The sequence below is a fragment of the Equus caballus genome, chromosome X (genome assembly GCF_041296265.1).
Source record: "Equus caballus isolate H_3958 breed thoroughbred chromosome X, TB-T2T, whole genome shotgun sequence".
NCBI classification, from domain to species: Eukaryota; Metazoa; Chordata; class Mammalia; order Perissodactyla; family Equidae; genus Equus; species Equus caballus.
This window is the reverse complement of record NC_091715.1, coordinates 13,913,853-13,933,038: the sequence shown is the minus strand read 5'-3', so window position 1 is coordinate 13,933,038 and position 19,186 is coordinate 13,913,853. Positions and strand designations below refer to the sequence as shown.

General features: G+C 40.2%; 1 protein-coding gene across 1 annotated transcript in view; it reads left to right on the top strand.

Moving 5' to 3' along the window:
• The window catches only part of BEND2 (BEN domain containing 2), a 55,355-nt gene extending 37,461 nt beyond the window's left edge, over positions 1–17,894 (top strand). The window contains exons 13-18 of the mRNA XM_070257127.1: positions 13–153; positions 2,448–2,648; positions 3,720–3,841; positions 5,505–5,706; positions 8,840–9,043; positions 14,905–17,894. Coding sequence (XP_070113228.1) covers positions 13–153; positions 2,448–2,648; positions 3,720–3,841; positions 5,505–5,706; positions 8,840–9,043; positions 14,905–15,101 — 1,067 coding nt within the window. The 3' untranslated portion in view covers positions 15,102–17,894. The remainder of the gene's footprint in view (positions 1–12; positions 154–2,447; positions 2,649–3,719; positions 3,842–5,504; positions 5,707–8,839; positions 9,044–14,904) is intronic.
• Positions 17,895–19,186: the final 1,292 nt, after the last annotated feature.

Genomic DNA, 19,186 nt, shown 5'->3' with positions numbered 1-19,186 from the left:
CTTTTCTTTCAGCACTTTTACCTGTAGATGTATTGGTAAAAATAGACAACAGGATGGAAAACAACTTTGAAACAGTGAATCACTCAACCGTATTGGATAGTGACAGTAGCCAAGATTCTTCCTCATCTTCTTCCTGCCTCCCTTGCAACTTCGGTGAGTGTGAAATGACACATATTACAAGTGGCACTATTTAACCTATATTCCTCAACATTCTTTATACAAGCTAATGGAAGATGTTTATTTCCTATTTTGAGGCTGGTTTTAGGTGTTATTAATAAAGATGGCTAACGTTTATGGAGTGTCTGCTATGTGCCAGGCACTGTGCTAATCAACCGACATGCCTCTTCTCCACTAACACTCATAATGACCTCACGGTGTAGGTACTTTTATTAGCCCCATTCCCAAATTCACAGAGCTGGTGAGTGCCAGTTCTGGAACTCTAACCCAGTTCTCTGACTTTAAAGCTCATGTTTCTTAACAGTCTCTTGTATTGCCTGCCACACCACAGTGGCAGACATGAGGAGACCCCAGGTTCCGTGGCCTCTAAGGGAAAGCCTTCCTAATATTTTATAGCTCCTCTGTGTCTCTACTTCTAAGTAGCTAATATCTTATTAATATCCTAGTGCAGGGCTCAGCAAACTTTTTCTGTTAAGGGCTAGACAGTAACTATTTTAGGCTTTGTGGGCCATCTGGTTTCTGTCACAACTGTTCAACTCTGCTGTTTTAGCATGAAAGCAGCCACAGATGTAGGCAAATGAATGGGCGTGACTGTATTCCAATACAACTTTAGTTACAAAAACCAGTGATGGCATTGGCCTGTGGGCTATTGTTTGCTGACTTTTGTCCTAGAGGAGACCCTTTTGCTTTAAATTATTTTGTTACCCAAATGAGGAGAAACTTTAAAAATTGTGCTCTTTCTTCCAAATGGGCACTATGATATGCTGTTGTTAGAAGTATAAATTAGTAGGGGCTTGCCTGGTGGCATAGTGGTTAAATTCGCACACTCCACTTCAGCAGCCTGGGGTTCGCAAGTTCGGATCCTGGGTGCGGACCTAGCACCACTCATCAAGCCACGCTGTGGTGGTATCCCACATAAAATAGAGGAAGATTGGCACAGATGTTAGCTCAGGGCCATTTCTCCTCTCTCTCACACACACACACACACACACACACACAAAGTATAAATTGGTGAAAACTTTCTGAAGGGTAATTTGTATAAAAATTCATAAAAATATGCCAGTAGACTCAGTAATCCCACTTCTATCAGAAGGCATAATTTAAAAAAAGATTTGTATTAAAATTTTGGTACAAAAATGTTCTTTACAGAATCATGAAAAATTGGAAACAGCCAAATAAGCAACCATAGGGAATTAGTTAAGTGACTCCTGCTGTGTCGACAGTACATGAGGCCGTAAAGCACGATGGTTAAGAGCATGGGCTCCTGAGTCAGACTGCCTGGGTTCAAATCCCGGCTCTTTGTCTTACTAACCGTGTGAACTTAAGCCACTCCTATCACCCAAATATTAGTTTCTTCATCTGTGAAGTGACAAAAATTATAGTACCTACCTCATAGAATTGTGAGGCTCAAATGGGAGAATTCGTTTAAAGCTCTTAACACAATGCCCAGAACATAAGTGCAATGCAAATGTCACCAGTCAGGAAAATCATGATGACAGGGAGGCAGACATGAAAGAAAACAAAAGAAAATAGAGAAATGCTCAAAATATAGTGTTAACTGAAAAAGCAAGATTCAAACTCTATGTAAAGTATGATTTCAATTTCGTGTTTTAAAAAAAGAAATAGAAAAAAGAATGGACGACGTTAGCAGAAGGTTGATGGTTCAGAGCACTTGGCTTGGAAACAGACAGACTTAGATTTTAAAACTGGCTCTGTAACTAGCAATGTGATCTTGTTCAAATAACTTATCTTTTCTGGGCCTCAGTTTCTCATCTGCTAAGTGGGAATAAGTTGTTAGGATGACTTATAGATGTAACGTATTTAGTAGCACAGTGCCTGATATATGGTAGATACTCAATAAATTTTCAAGTTTTCTCAATTATACCCACCCATACTTTTCAAACTGTCTTCACGGAACATATACTCGCTAAGAAATATAGCTCTGAGTGTACTTTTAGAGGGTAAAAGGGAGCAGTGGGATCGCAGAGCAACATGTTTACATATGCACCTGCCCCCTAAGAATTAAATTTATTCAAGACAATGAACAGATTGTTTCAAGTATAGCAAATTCAAGACTAGCAAAGGTGAAAAATGCTAACAGTTATGCGGAAAGAGATTCATTTAAGGAAAAGAAGAGAGAAATGTAGAAAAAAATTCACCCAAGTAGAAATTTGTGAATTAGAAATCAATCAGTTTAATTTTCTTAGGCACTTTCATGGTAGCCTTGCATGAAAAAATGAGGATTTTACTTTTTCTCTGTATTTTTAAAGGCTATCTTGGTGATCCAAGGAGAAATGTCAGAATACTTGGTAGTCATTTGGTGGCTGCACAAAAGAAGACCACACCTGAGCACGCAGCCTGCTACTTGGTTCGTGTTTTGTTCTCCAAGGAAGTTCTGATTTGCAGCTCCGTAGGTATCACTTCCCAAGGCTGCCAACCCCTAGATCCAAACAAAATAGCTGCATTAAGAGGTATGTAAAGTCATTATGGAATCTTGTTTTATCATCATTTAGTCATCTGATGAATGTTAATAGCAGTTGAAGAAATAATGATGAAGTCTGTGTAAATCTTAGAACTGTTCATTTTTTTACCTGTCTGACCTAGATTTTATAATTGAATAGTATGTAATGAATAACAACTTCTAAAGAATAAAGCTTGTCTATAGACTGGTGGAATAAGACAAACTTTATTGATTATAGTTGCTTATGGTTAGTACTAAGGCAATTCTTCAGTGCTGAAACTAGGTACTAAAAAATAAAGAAAAAGCCAAAAAAAAGGTGGAAGAATAAAACATATTTCAGTGCTAGTAACTGGCAACACAGAAGTAGAATCTCATGATTAATCCACTTTAGCCTCCTGCCTTCCTGCCTTCCAGGAATGTGTATGGAGTTCTTAGAATTCAGAGGCGCTGAGGATACAACAATGAATAAGTACTTCTGCCCACGAGGAGTTCATAGTCTAGAAAGGGACCCGTTGGAGGAAACAGATCCATTCCAGTCCAGTGTGGTAGTGTGGGGGCTCAGAGAGCAGAGCAACTACTTGTTAGGGAAGGCTTACTAAAGACAAGACTTCTGAGCTAGATTTGGAAGGGTTCCTTAGCTAGGTAAAGAAAATAGGAAGGGTGTTCCAGGCAGAGGGAATAGCTTATGGGGAAGACAGACATGTAATATGCACAGATAAATAGACCCTGGTGTAAAAATGTTTGCAATAACACCATTTTCTCTTTACAGATTTCCTTTTATTCTTAGTTGTAACTTATCCATGGGGTTATTAAATGGCATTAGCACCCTGAAATAGTTGACTTTTGGTTACTTGCCTTTTTTAAGCACCAAAACTTCACTTTTGGCTCCCTAGGTCAGTGTTTTATGCAGTTGCACATTGAGATATTCAGCAAAGCATCCTCTTTGGGTGGAATTTCTCAACTCTCAGAAAGAGAGAAAGGAATGACAATTAAAAAGGGAAAATTTCAGTATTTTAAATAAAAAATTTCTCATCAGTTTATTATTTTTTTTAATTTCATGAATGCTTTCTGCTATTTGCAGAATATCTGGCAACAATTTTTCCCAACCATGACTTGCGTGAATGTGGAGAAGACTGGAAAAACTGTGTTGCCGATATCCATTCTCTGATCCGCTATTTATGTTTCGAAGCCAGAAAAATGACAGTAAGTTCTTTTCCATCTAACTATGGCTGCTGCTGTATAAGTGCGTCCTGTGAACAACTCCAGAACTGATAGCATGACATGCAGGTTCCTCAGGCCACGTGCTTGCCATCTAGTTTATTTAATTTAGGGGCAGGGTACGTCTCTCAAATCATATTGCCTGTTTATTTCACTCTTTGATATTTATGTTCCATCAAAATTGCCCTAAGATAAATCAACCAGAGTGTTATAATTAGTATATTTGAAGCCAATGGCTAGACTAGAAAAAGGTTTCAGCTGCAAAGATATTTGGCAAGTCTTTTTTAGTATCCCACTGAGTAACACAGAAAAGAGCAGCCTGGCGCTGCTTAGCTGTTCTAGTGGCAGTTAAGGATGGCACAAGAGAAAAGGAAGGCACTTTATTACTTGCTCACTTTCAGTGATGGCAGAACCTGGTGAAAATAATGCATAGACATGAGGTTAAGCTCTCAGAGATCTTTTATGCTCTGTATCGTTACATGGTAAACAGGACTCTGGCTTCCCTCTCATCCATTCTGTGTTCAGGGTGCAGTAGAGATTTTTTAACGGGAATGGGCCAGTAGGGAAGACTGTCATGACTGTTGCCTTCTCCTGGCGAAGCATTTAACTTAATGACAATTCCTAATTTCCTTCCACCTCTCTAAAAACCTCCTTTTATTCTCACCATGTCTAGTCACTCCTGGGTCTCCGGAGTAAGTTTATGGAAACCATTTGCCAAGAATATCTGTAGCCGAGCTTATGTTTTCTTGGTGAGCGGCTTGATTTCAGTGGTAGCTCAAGCACCATCTGTCTGAGACCGAATCTGCTTATTTTTCACATTCCCTTTTATATCCTACAAAAATTGCACCCCAAACATTTGAATGTAAAATTATGATACTGCCTGGAAAATGGCCATTTGCATATTTGCTTCAGCGTCAGAAGAGAAGCAGCATCTGCCGAGTGCCTGCTGTGTAGCTGACTAGGAGAGGGCAGGTCCTCGCCGCTCAACGTGGGTCCACGGACCCGCAGCCCCAGCAGTGCTGGAAAGCTGGTGAGAAACACAGTCTTGAGTTCCACACCAGTCTCACTGAGACAGAATTTGCATTTTAGCAAGACTGCCAGGTGACGTGTGTGCACATTGAAGTTTGAGAAGCCTGGACATCAACCCTCATTATATATTAGAATCACGTGAGACACTCTTTAAAAAAGTTATTAACACCTGAGCTCTCCCACTCCCTCCCACGGGGCTTAAGCACAGCTTTAAAAATAAATCTCTAGGGTGATTCAAGTGTTCGAATGTACAGCCAGATTTGAAAGTCACTGGGGAAAGAGAAAACAAACAAACACGTTAAAAAACAAACAAAAAGTTGTCATCTTCAAGAAACTCATTTATTCATGAAATGCTTATTAAGCACTTATTTTGTGCCAGCAGTTATCATTCGGTTCATTAGAGAGAGCTACCAAGGCCCCCAAGAAGCAGCACATCGTGGCAGCTTGAGGAAGATCCACACCTGTGCTGCTTTTATCACGGCACACAATGTTCGCAGCCTGTACCCACCTTGCTAGAGACAGTTGCTTCCCCACCAACCTGGGGGCCCTGGTAGATGATGGAGCGTGTCCGTATTTCGCACTATGGGACTTTGTTTACAGATACAATTTTGTGTTTCAGCAGACTGTCAATACACCACCGTCTGCAGATGCTGATAATAGAAGGGATGGCGAGGACGGTGAAGGCGCTTCCCAGTTAGCTCAGCAAACCGCTGCCGTAGAAACAGGAGAAGATGGAGATCCTCAGCAGCACAACAATGCTCTCCCTGAAGAAATGAGAGAAGCTGCCACTGGTAATTCTGTGGCATCTGGTGAAACATTGGGTGAGTTTTAAAATAAGTTCTTTTTGAGGAAGATTAGCCCTGCACTAACTACTGCCAGTCCTCCTCTTTTTGCTGAGGAAGACTGGCCCTGAGCTAACATCTGTGCCCATCTTCCTCTGCTTTATACGTGGGACACCTACTACAGCATGGTGTCCCAAGCGGTGCTGTGTCTGCACCCGGGATCCGAACCGGCAAACCCTGGCCACCAAGAAGTGGAACGTGCGAACTTAACTGCTGCGCCACCGGGGCCAGCCCCTAAAATAAGTTCTTTTGATGATAAATGTTGAATCTGGGTGATGAATTTATGGGGCTCGTTGTCCTATTTTCTCTACTATTATGTACGTTTGAGATTTTTCATAATAAGTCTAGACAACTTGATCTCTTATATTAATGAGTTAATGAAATATAGATACTAGTTCTGAGACTGACAGTTTTTAACATCAAGCTAAATCTGTCATTTTTCCTTCAGAGAGCAGTTCTCAGCTGACTCCTTTGGCCAGTGTGACCTCTCAGGTTAGGCAGGTAAAGAAGGAGCTACAGGGGCCCGCCCGGTGGCGCAGCGGTTAAGTTCGCACATTCCCTTCAGCGGCACAGGGTTTGCCGGTTTGGATCCCGGGTGCAGACGTGGCACGGCTTGGCACGCCATGCTGTGGTAGGCATCCCACATATAAAGTAGAGGAAGATGGGCACGGATGTCAGCTCAGGGCCAGTCTTCCTCAGCAAAAAGAGGAGGATTGGCAGCAGATGTTAGCTCAGGGCTACTCTTCCTCAAAAAAAAAAAATTTAAAAATTAAAACAAGAAGGAGCTACAGCTGGATGAGCCAGAAGCATTCAGGGGTCTTGCTCTCTATGTGCTGGGCACATTGCACGTGCCTCGTAAAGAGTTTCTACTTGAATTAGTGACTCCTATTCCTCAGAATGCTAGCTGTCTGCCCAAGGCACGTCCTGCTTCATCAGTGTCAAGTGGCAGTGGGTTCCATAGGTGACTGTGCCACCTGCCACTCATGCTTCCCAGTGCGTCTTCCCCAGGATGCTAGGGTTTAATGGCACCTGAGGTAGAAAAACTATTTTCTGTCTCTCCCCTGCCCCCATGTCAACCCTAAGTAGAATACTACCTGTGAATCTGTTCAAGAGGAAGTATTTAAATGATGTATCTTTATAGTGGATTTTCTCCATTACAAAAGTGATATAACTGCTATATTTGTTCAGGTTGTACACCATAGAACCAGACTCTGGCTAAATTAAACCACTAGAACAAAAATCACTGGATGAATAGCTCCTAGATTTAAAGAAGCAAACAACTAACCGAGCCGCAGGCAGGGGCCAGAGAGGCCCCAAGACTGTGGTGTCTGGGGTCCATCGAGGGCTCTGGGGCTCCATGTCTGCAGCTTCCATGAGATCTAGGTTCTAGGTTTCGCTTGTCCCTGTTCAGATCCCCAGGAGAAAGTATCCAATTTGGGGAGCTTGGGTCACGTGTCTCTGCCCCTGACTCAGCTCGAACCAGGGGACAGGGCAACTAAGCCAATTGTGAGTCAGGAAGCCACCCCAATTTGTGTGTAGTCTATTAGACTATTTTATTTAAAACACTGGAAAATGTTTAGGAGAGAAGTAAAGCTCTCACAGTCAAGATACCTTAAAAAAGTGTTGTGGGGGCCGGCCTAGTGGTGTAGTGGTTAAGTTCGCATGCTCTGCTTTGGCAGCCCGAGGTTTGGTGGCCCGGGGACCTATGCACCGCTCATCAAGCCATGCTGAGGCAGCGTCCCTCATAGAAGAACTAGAAGAACTTACAACTAGGATATACCACTGTGTACTTGGGCTTTGGGGAGGAAACAAAAAAAAAGGAGAGGAAGATTGGCAACAGATGTTAGGGCCAATCTTCCTCACCAAAAAAACCCCAAACACACACAGAGAAATGACTCACACTAAAAAAAAACTGTTGTGGACATTTAAATTTTTTTCTTACAAATCTTTTAAAACATTATGGCTTCCACATAATTACTCTTCTTTTTAAACTTGATATATGTTTTTCCTCAAGAATCTCCAGTCTTCATAATCATTGCTTTAAACAGGTATATAACACTCCAGTAAGTGTACCCTAATTTATTTAACTATGTCCCTCTTTTTGTTGTTTTTACAAAAGTTTTTTGAGGATTTTTTGGAGGGGATTATCAATTATGCAAATCATGCTGCCAAAAAAATTGTCATTCATATAGCTTTTTATGTATTTTGGATTCTTTTCTTAAGTTACATTCTCAGAATTCAAATTACCAAGTTAAAGAGTATTAACCTTTTTTCTGACCCTTGATAAATATTGCTAGGTTGATCTTCCAGAGTTAAGTCTTTGGACCCACTGAGTGAATTTTTAAATAATTTAATCTCTCTTGCTAAATCTTGGACCTGTGGGATTCAGCAATTTATACCATCACCCAATAAATGATGGATGTTCCAAGATGGAAAATATGCTTATTGACTTGTAAGAATCATATCATTTTTCTCTAATATATTTCCTTCAAATAATTCTTTATTATATGTAAAATATATTTTTCAAGTACAGTTTGGTTAATTTGGATCACTATGGACTGAAGAGAGATGGTGTTGATTAGGCTGTAGAGTTGAGAAATGAAAACAGACTTAACGTTTATTTTTCAGTTCAAATAAGTTATCTAAAATATGATATCTAAGATGAACTTGGTGATTTTTAAATCAGTCTAATACCAAAAAAAATTTACATTTTTAAAATTATAAATATTTCAGTAAGAATCATGGTGCTTATTTTTGAAAAGGCTCATTTAAAAAAAAGAAAATGCCCGTTTTATAAGTAGGAAAACGATGCATTAAAATTACATAGCATTTCTTACTAAATGTACTGTTAAAGCTGATCGTATCCTAAAAGGCAGCAGAACAGAGAATTGTCCTCTCGAACGATCAGAGCCCATGTCATCACATCCGCAGTGATTCCTGCCTTATTTCTCATGCTGTTTCATGATAGCCTAAAAACTTCAGGCTTTAATTTTTTTAACCTCTCAAACTCTTGAGCTTAAAAATTCAGAAAAATCACCCTTTCTATTACAGCCTGTTAAAAACCTAAAAATCTGCCATGAAAATTGACCTCTTCTTTCTCTTTTGCTTCAAGACTATCTTGGAAATCCAAGTAGAAATATACGGATGCCAGTTTCACTTCTGAATGTAGCAAAAGAGAGGCCTCGCCCAGAGCTGGCAGCCAGATTCCTTATTCGCAGCCTGTTCTCAGAGGAGGTCCTGATAAAAAGTAACGTCTACGGCAGTGTGTGGCGGGGCATTGGTGCCCTGAACTCCAACAGGATTAACGCTCTCCGAGGTTTGTTACGTGTCTTGTTACATGTCAAGTGTGTGAGAATAAATAAAAGCAAATTGCGTTAGAGAAGGGCAGAAAGAGAAATCCACTCAGTTTGTGTGTGTTCGGAGGAGAGACAGAGCCCTCACTAATTCCCTCATTAGGGTCTAGCAAGGAGCAGGTTCGGAATCATGGTTCTTTTTGCCCCTGGGTTCTCAGGGCTAATTGCTCTGTCTTGAATGGTATTATTAGAACAGGAAAGGCATTATTGACTGTGGCTCCCTGGTATGGACAGCCAGGCGTATGGAAACTCAAACACTTTCTTCTACTGAGGATCAAGGTGAAAGCTGCTGGGCTTTGTCAGTTTGTAAAAGTGTCAACAATAGCACAGCAGGTTAATTTGGTAGCTTTTTCTCGTGCACATGAGCAGAGTGTGGTCTTTATCTATGACATATATAGATGAAGTAAGAAAGCTTCCGAAAGCAATTCTGTGAAATCTTCAATTTGGACAAAGCAGGAAGCCGAATATTTCTTACTCATGTCCCTGGTACCCAGCGAAGATGGAGTTCTGAGCCCCGGATTGATCTCAGTTGGTTCCTCCTTGGGTCTTCCCTTCACATCACATGTTTCGTATCTAACAAATTTGAACAACACTTGTGTTTCAGACTAAAGAAACCTGGCTTACAGCACCTTTCATAAGCATTTGATATCATCTAATCCAATTGTTTTCAAACTTTTTAAAATTTTACTGCAACTCTTAGTAAGAAATACATTTTACATTGTGACTCAGTATATGTGTGTGTGTGATTTTGAAAAAACTGAAGCACAAGTTTCAAAAACAATACTTTTTTATGAGAATTACATTCCAGTGTTTTCTATCCTGTTACATTCTTTTTTTAAAGTGCTGCTGTCACTGATTTCACGACCTAGTAATTGGTCACGATTTGCCGTTTGAACATCACTGAGCTAACCCACCAGGCAAAAAACCAAAACCCAATTCCTCTTATCTTATGGTAAAAAAAGAACACAGAGTCTGTAACCAATTTGGAAATGAAGGTGTTTATAGAAGAAATAGTGTCTTTCTAATTAAAAATTTTTTAAGTGAGGGACAAAAAGGTGACTTTTATAGTTCTTTAATATCTGAAATAGATGAGTTCCTTAAAAGTGGACTAAAGATATTATTCTGTGTATTTCATTTTGTTTTATCCCTTGTTGAATTATATTACAAATCAAGAAGATGTCTTTTATAGTAAAAAACATTCAGCATGAGTTTGGCGTACTATCCACATAGGGCATATTGTAACAAATTTCCCATAAGACTCAAGGTTCTACACCTTTGTTGAAGGGCAGCTATGTGAGTTATTTCAGCAGAGAGAATACAGTAGAATCATCGTTGTCCTGGGGGCAGAGTCAGGCCCAAGGAGGAGAAGCTGACAAGAAAGCATATTTTACTTTAATATAAGGACAAAATGAACTTGGAGAATGAAGAGAGTCAGAGCAAAGGCTGAGTGACCAGAGAGGAGAGGAAGTTCCTGCCCTAGGAGGAGGACTGGGCTTTTTGGTCTCTGAAAAATCGCTCCTGCAAAAGAGGCCATTCTTTCAGTTTATTTTTTTTATGTATATACATGTTGCAACATGTATTCATTTTATTTGTTTTTTTACCTTTTGAATACCTTCACCCATTTCTCCCTCCCCTCACCCCCACGTCTTGCAACCACTAATCTGTTCTCGGTATCTATGAGCTTGATTTTTGTTTTTGTTTTAGATTCCACATATAAGAGAGATCGTACAGTATCCGTCTTTCTCTTTTATTTCACTTAGCATAATGCTCTCAAGCTCCATCCATGTTGTCGCAAATGGCAAGATTTCATTCTTTTTTATGGCTGAATAATATTTCATTGTATACATATATACCACAACTTCTTCATCCATTGATGGACACAAGTTGCTTCCATGTCTTGGCTGTTGTAAATCATGCTGCAATGAACGTGAGGGTGCAGATATCTTTTTGAGTTAATGTTTTTGTTTTCTTCTGATAAATACCCAGAAGAGGAATTGCTGGATCATATGGTAGTTCTGTTTTTAATTTTTCGAGGAACCTCCATACTGTTTTCTATAGTGGCTGCACTAATTTACATTCCCACTGACAGTGGACAAGGATTCCCTTTTCTCCACGTTCTCACCAACACTCTTATTTCTTGTCTTTTTGGTGATAGCCGTTCTAACAGCTGTGAGGTGATACCTCGCTGTGGTTTTGATGTGCATTTCCCTGATGATTACTGATGTTGAGTATCTTTTCTTGGGTCTCTTAGCCATATGTATATCTTCTTTGGAAAAATGTCTATTCAGATCTTCTGCCTATTTTTTAATCAGATTGTTTGATTTTTGCTGTTGAGTTGTATGAGTTCTTTCTATATTTTGAATATTAGCCCCTTATCAGATATATGGTTCGCAAATATTTTCTCCCATTCAGTAGGCTACCTTTTCATTTTATGGCTTTATTTGCTGTGCAGAAGCTTAGTATTTATTTATTTACTTTGAGGAAGATTAGCCCTGAGCTAACATCTGCTGCCAATCCTCCTCTTTTTGCTGAGGAAGACTGGCCCTGAGCTAACATCCATCCCCATCTTCCTCTACTTTGTATGTGAGACGCCTGCCACAGCATGGCTTGACAAGTAGTGCGTAGGTCTGCACCTGGGATCCGAACTAGCAAATCCTGGGCCGCCGAAGTGGAGCATGGGAACTTAACTGCTGTGCCACCGGCTGGCCCTACAGAAGCTTTTTAGTTTAATGTAGTCTCACTTGTTTATTTTTGCTTTTGGTGTCGGATTAAAAAAATTGTTGCCAAGACCTATGTCAATGTTAATACAGCCTAAAATGGCACTTGCCATTTTTAAATTTGTCAACTAAGACCCCCTAGATCTTTTTTTCTATATACTGACATTTAACCAGTACTTATATTGTTAGTGTTTAGGCTGTTCCTATTTATACTGTTGGTATTTTTTTATTGTAAGTGTAGGATTTTATATTTATTCCTCCTGCATTTAATCCTGTTTGTAGAGCAGCATTCTCCAAACTATGGTTCTTAAAGACAGCTGAATGTTTTTATTTATTTACTTAGTTATTTATTTATTTTCAGATGTACATCATAATATATTTTGACTTCTGTGTAGATTACATCATGTTCACCACCTGAAAACTAATTATAGTGCATCCCCTCACATGTGAGCCTAATCACCCCTTTTGCCCTCCTCCCTTCCCCTATGGTAACCACCAGTCCAATCTCCAATGCTATGTGTTTGTTTGTCGTTGTTGTTATCTTCTGAGTGAGATCATATGGAATTTGACTTTCTCCCTCTGACTTATTTCACTCAGCGTAATACCCTCAAGGTCCATCCATGTTGTCACTGATCCTTTATGGCTATTTGTGAAGCCCAGGTCTTCTGCCGCTGATAAGCCTCAAACCCCACAGTACCACATACACCGTCAACACAGTCCTGGTCCATGCACACTTCTCAACCCCCTGGAGTGTACCCCGATGCCACACTGCAGAGGCCCCCACCTCTCCACTAATGCCCCCCACAGTTCACCTTGTCCTCACACAGGCCCTGTCCCACAGAGGCAGACACCCTTGCCTGCCTGCTTGTAGAGGATCAAGGCACCCAGTCAATGCAGGCTGAAAAGTAGCCTGAGGCCTTGCTGTTAGGTGGGGCTGGTCCCTAGGGCGGGTTGCCTGCCCTGGCTGAACTGGATTAAATCTGTGCTCTAGTGGGCATGGCAGACCCCTGGGCTAACAGGCCACAGGATGAACCTCAATGGACCCCACCAGGGTCCGTGTCAGCACTCCTGGACAAGCTCAGAACAATGGCCCCCACCAATGTCTCAGTCTCTGGAGAGGTCCCTCCTCCCACCAAGATGCCCCTAGAGCCCACCAGGTGAGTGTCGTTTCACCAAAGGACTGTCAGCCTTCTCTCTGGTGATTTCAGGTTGCTGCAATGAGTGAGTTTGTGCGTGGGCCCTTTAAGACCCGGGTCTTTTCGGCTTTTGGCCAATAGCTTTTCTGGGGGTATCCTCGCTGCAGTTGATAGCCAGCAAAGCCAGACAGTAAGACCCCCGTCTCAGTTGGGCTGAGTCTGAAGGATGCTTATAGCATTATCGCCCCTGCTCCAGACCTCACTCCTCCAGGGAGGGCTGCATACCTTAGGGTGGCTCCCTCCTGACCAGCTGAGAAGCTCCGCTGCTCCCAAAGGTGGCTTTTTTCCTCTCCAGAAGGAATTCCTGTCTCTTCTGCCTTCGTCAGGACTGTCCCTTGTTGTGGGGGTTCTTTTTTATCAAGTTTTCAGTTTTCAATCCGGGGTAATTGTTCCAAAAATTGTTGTAACCTGTTTGTGTTCGTGGGAGGAGACGAGTTCAACGTCTGCTCACACCGCCATCTTGACGAGCTCTCTCAGACAGCTGAATGTTAATAGGTGCTTCATGAATGATGTGCTCTCTAGTGAAATGGCTAGGAAAGATCTTGATCTGGCACCCAAGGGCCTCAGTCCATAGATCTGTTTCACTCAGTTTTAAGACATGTTTTGAATGCCTTTAGCTGTCAGGCCCGCCCAGATCTCCACAATCCTGACCCTCTGTTGTCTAATGCATTGCTACCTTCCTCATTTATGAGTCCTCCCAGCGCATCTGCATCTCACCTTTGAATCAGCACGTCTCTTTACTGTGGGAGTTTTCAGTGGGAACTGACTGGGGTGTCGCAATTCTCATTTGCACAACCGGAAACTTTGCCCCAAGAAACTTCTTTTATGACTAGTGTTTCAGAGAACACATTTTGGGAAACATCAGCCAGTTTAGGGTCCTCGTTGCAGCCTGTTGAAAGTTTCGCAGGTGCCGTGTTTGTCTTGCAGTCTGTTCGTTATCCGCCCCAGCTTTACTGTCGGGGCAGAGGGGACATGCCTGCTCTCCATGACTTTGTTTTTGTTGATGAAAGTGTTCAGCAGGTAGAGCCCGCTACTGAATCCACTGACACACCACCAAAAGCCTCCTTCCAGGCTACTGCTGGTCTCTTAATTAATTAGTCCTTTGAGTATGACAGCTTTTTAACTTTGTCACATGCCTTGCAAAAAAATTTGGACACATATGCTGAGTTTATGGCATTGTCCTGATTCCCCAGCCTATTAATCCTATCAAAAAACAAATGAGATTAAGGTAGCCAGCTAATGCTGGCGATCACCAGATCCTTTTCTGAGAGCTCAAAGGTACTTAGGAAGTTACTTCGAAAAGTATCTGAGGGCAGCTCTGCTCTTCTGGTTAGCACCTCTCTTCCCCACTTTCCCTTTGTCCGTTCTCCCACTTCTCTAAGTGTGCTCCTTGAGCTGTGTTGCTCTGTCACCTTCCCTTACGGAAGTTTTCCTCTAACTGTGAGATAAAGACTCTTCATTCCTTTTGTCTGAGATAAACCAAGCAGTACCAAAAAATTTGGCATTATAGCATCTTGCCTCTAAAAGTATGAAAGACACTGCAGCCTCTTGTGCATTACAAAGCTTTAGCATGTCTCTATTTGGTATAATGAATAACATGCCTGTTTGATCAATTTAAGAATAAGAGAAGTCTATGTTGGGTGCTAATGGCAGCAGAGGATTTCCGTTCTGGTTATGTAGCAAGATCATGGGATATTGTTTTATTGTGATTTAAGAATGGTGCTATTTCATATTATTATCCTTTTAGATGAAAAGATTTCAAGTAATTTAATAATAGTTATAGTCCATGTGTTTTAATTAGTTAGTCTTAATGACCCTTTCATAGACATAGCAATAGAAGTAAAGTTGAATAAATTCATTTCTCTGAGAAGTGATTTCTAAATAACTTATGTTTTGGGACTTTACCACCAGAGTTTCTCCAAGACGTCTACCCGGCTTGTGATCTGTCAGAAACTGGATCTGCGTGGAAGTTGTGTGTGACAGCCATCAACAGCTGTATCCGTAGTCTTAGATATGACTTGAACAAGTCCATGTCCAAATCGCAGCCGCTTCCAGAAACAACCCCTTCAGCAGAGCCCGAGCCAGGCAACCCTGACTTCACTGACTGAAGTACTTGAATGTCAGCCAGCCGACTTGTTTTGTTTCATTTTGTTTTGTTTGTTTTTACTGTTGCATTATCCTGTAAGTTTCTCAAATTATAATTCCAAAGTTAGTCTGTTGTAGTGACAGTGTAGTTCTGCATTCACACCTGAAGAAATAGCCACTGTTCTATTTCTGCCCACATAAGGGGCGGAATTGCATTAGGAAGATGTGTAATGTTTCATCTCACGAGCAAAGTAATGGGCAGTATTCCAATAAGAGCCTCTGATTAAGGGAGTGGTGGGAAACTCCTAAAGGTCGTTTTCATTGCTGTTTTAAAGTAGAATGAGAATAGCACCTTTGACTCTTCATGACAGGTGAAATCTGAGCGTCAGTGATGCCGATAGAGCTGGTGAGGTAGAGAGCCAGAGTTGGATAGGCACACCATAATGGCGACTGTGGGAACCTGCAGGTAGGAGACTCAATATTTCTCAAGTGAATTGTCGCTGCGGAGCTTAGGTCTAAGCTCCATTGAGTCAGAAGGGAGGTGTGGTTTACCTATAACCAAAATGCCCTGCTCGCTTTCCTATACATCCATCAGTAGGGGATTCATAGGATTGACACCGTATTGTTTGACTTGAGCTTTCCAGAGATGAGACCTGTGTTCTTTTGATTTACTCCTAAGAATAGCATTCTTTTAATTACCTCCTGAGAATATTTTATCACAGAAGTTTGCTAAGAGTCAACATGGAAAATCCTATCAGGAGACTTTTTGATTGCATTGAAGAAATTTAAATTTAAGAATAGATCACTATGAATAAAAAGAATCTGACCAGATTCAGACACTAACATTTTTTTGGGTTTCTGAAATGTGTGAGTGAAGGTTTAATATGTTTACTGTGTTTTCTGATTGATCCTACTAGTTTGAATGCATGCAAATTTAAATCTTACAATGTTTAAATGAAGGAAAATTTGATCAGAAATTCAATTAGAAAAAATAGATCTTAAAGGATATTGGTAGGGTTATTGGAGAATTAAAAAAAAATTCCATTTCGCTAATGAATGGGATTTTCTTTTAAGCTTAAGCACTTCATTTTAAAGTTCTTGAATGTTTCAGCCGTAGAAAATACTGTATAACTTCATTGTTTGATCATTTGTGTTTAAGAAACATTTTGTCAGTTATAATGCCATCTTTCAGCTTTCAGCTTATTGAGCAGTCCCCAGTTACATGTGTTTTATAGCATTCTTAGTTATTGTTCAGAAGGCAAATTTTTTCCTTGTGTGAGTTCAATCTTTAGTTATGGCCATTGGCTCATGACCCGTGGCTTTGTCTTAGATAATTGACGTTAATTAACTTTAGCGTTTTGACAAAGCAAAGAATAAATTACATAGAAAGTAATAAGTAGGTCAGTCAAACAATATAATTTGTGTGAAAGTTGACAAGTCTTGCTATTTTTGTGATTTGTGAGACAATTTAAGATGGTTTTATCTGGTCAATTTGTAGAAGAGATGCAAATTTTCACGATTTATCTTTTGAAAATTAAGTTCCACTTTTAAAGAATTTTAGTGAAACGGTATGATTAGCTTTATAAAGATAAGATAGGAGATTTAATTTTTAAGACCCTCTTGACCAAATAAGTAAATTGCTCTTAGTTGTCTTTAGCTTAAAAAATTATAGTATTTCTATGCATATCTTTTTATGTCTAGGCTATGCCTACAATGGTCTTAAAAAGTAGATAACTCAAGCCAAAAAAATCTTCCATACAGGGCAAAAGAGTTTTGACCAGAGTTACTCAGATTAATTCATCTGAGATAATCTTTGGCTTCACTATTCGGTTTCACAAATAATTTTACAAACTACTGGTAATAGAGCTAATATGGAAAAGTAAAATTACAGCTCTTCCTTGTGGTTGCATCCGGATAAACCCATCGATTTTGTCTCTCTCTCTTTCCTCTCTCTTCTTTCTCTCCTCTCTCTATCACTAGCATATCACTAGCCTGGGAGATCAAAAAATCAAAATTTGAAGAACAGTTTGCATTGAATGTGTATTGCTTTCCCACCATCATAAAGTCGAAAAATCCTAAGTCAGGGACTGTCTGTATATCCTGGGCAGGGTTACATTTCAAATTGTGTATGCATATTTCAAATACGATTTGTATTTTGTGGTATCTGAAATATTGCCTGGATTAGAAGCAAAATTACAAAAACAAAACTTCGTATTTACAATTTTTTTTCAAGATTTATGTGGTTAACTTTATTGTCATGGTTGCTTATAAAAGTTATTAGACTAGCTGTGTCCAATAGAATTTTCCATTATGTTGCTAGTATTCTATAATTTTATGTTGTCCAGTATGGTACTCACTAGCCACATGTGGCTCTTGAGCACTTGAGATGTGGCTAATTAGACAATGGAACTAAATTTTATCTCATTTTGGCTAATTAAAATTTAAATTTAAATAGCCACATGTGGATAGTGGCTACTGTATTGGATAGCACAGTGTAGAATGCTCTTTATTTTTTGAAAAAGTGTTTAAAATGGTCCCCATGGTTTTAATCATAATAATATACACGTAACTTTTTAAAAAGCACATGACTGAGCAAAATAAATTTCATAAAGTTGTTTTGTATTTTGTTTTAAACTGAATTAGACCTTTTCTGCCTTCAAATTTTTACAGATTCATTCTGTTGTTGTATCAGTCCAATGTTAAACATTTTAAATGCCTGCTCATAAGACTTGTTTTTGATAAATTTATCTTTCATATGTTGTTTTATTTTCCAAGCAAATGCAATAAATAAACATTTAAAAAAATCTTAATGCAGATGCCTAGGTTGTTTTTTTTTAAATGGAGTAATTTTACAGAGTTTTTACTAATGTCATCTACAGTTTTTTTTTAAATTAATGATAACATTTTTCAGCCAATTCCATAAATGTGGCACAGTTAGAAAGTTTGCTCTCTTGCTTGATGAGCAAAACAGAATAGTTTAACCCAGTAACAATAATTTACTATCGTGGGTGTAATTGTAAGGATATTGACAACTTTGGAAGTGTTTTGTCCTTCCTGGGTAAAATATAAGTGTTACTAAAGCATAATATTGTTTTATATTTTAATATTTATTTAAATATATGGTAACATTTTTATTTTGGCTGGCACGGCTTAGATTTTGAGCTCTGATTTTCACTTTTTTTTATATCCCATACATATCCACACCTAGTAGAGTAGTATCACTGTGGTGTTCTGTGACAGTGGCAATATAACCACATTCGCTCTTGTGTGGGAGTGAACACTTGTCCCCTCTGCCTTCACCCTAACTTATTTTAACTCCCAATATGTTAAATTTGCAATGACCTTTTTCATCATGATAAAAAAATCTGCTCATCCACTGTGAGAAGGAATAATTGGTAATCTCAAATAATTGGTAAAGTTAATTTGGAAGATTGATGGGCGATAGGTACAAAGCCCATAACCAACACATGTGAACAAGAAACACTACCTTATTTTTCTATAACCACTTAATTTCTATTTTGATTACACACCTTCCAGGTACTCTCACCAGCCCCTCCAGTCAGATGGGGCCTTGTTTCAGCTCAGTTGTTTGGATGGGATGGGGAAAGGCCACTCGAGGCAACTCTCAGTTTTTTTCAAGCAGGCTCTTTGGTCTGGGGGGACCGGGAGCTACCCTCAGCCTTGGCTATGAATTAATCTCCCTGCCTGGAAAAGCCCAGGAACCCTCCACTCCCAGTACTGGCTTTGTTCTGGGGGCAATCAGCTCTACCCACCCACCTGTGCGGCCCAGCATCTGGTGTTCCCACCAGCCTCCCTGGTCAGGTGGGGTCAGGAGACACTCTCCCAAGCTCCTCGCCTGGGCGTGGGCAAACTGGGCTCTAGGGCAAAACTCTTTGCTTGAGGACCCAATTCAGGCAGATCTGCACCCCAGTGAGTTCTCTGGTCAGAGTGTGCCACCGCCTTGGTTCTGCAGATGAGCAAGGCCGCTGGTTGGGACTACTACTTGGGCTCTGCAGGTATGAACTCAGTCTGCCAAGATCTAAGTGCTGGTTGTTGTAAGCCCCTCCCCACTTCTTCTTCACAGTCAGATTCCCCTGGATCCCTGTGG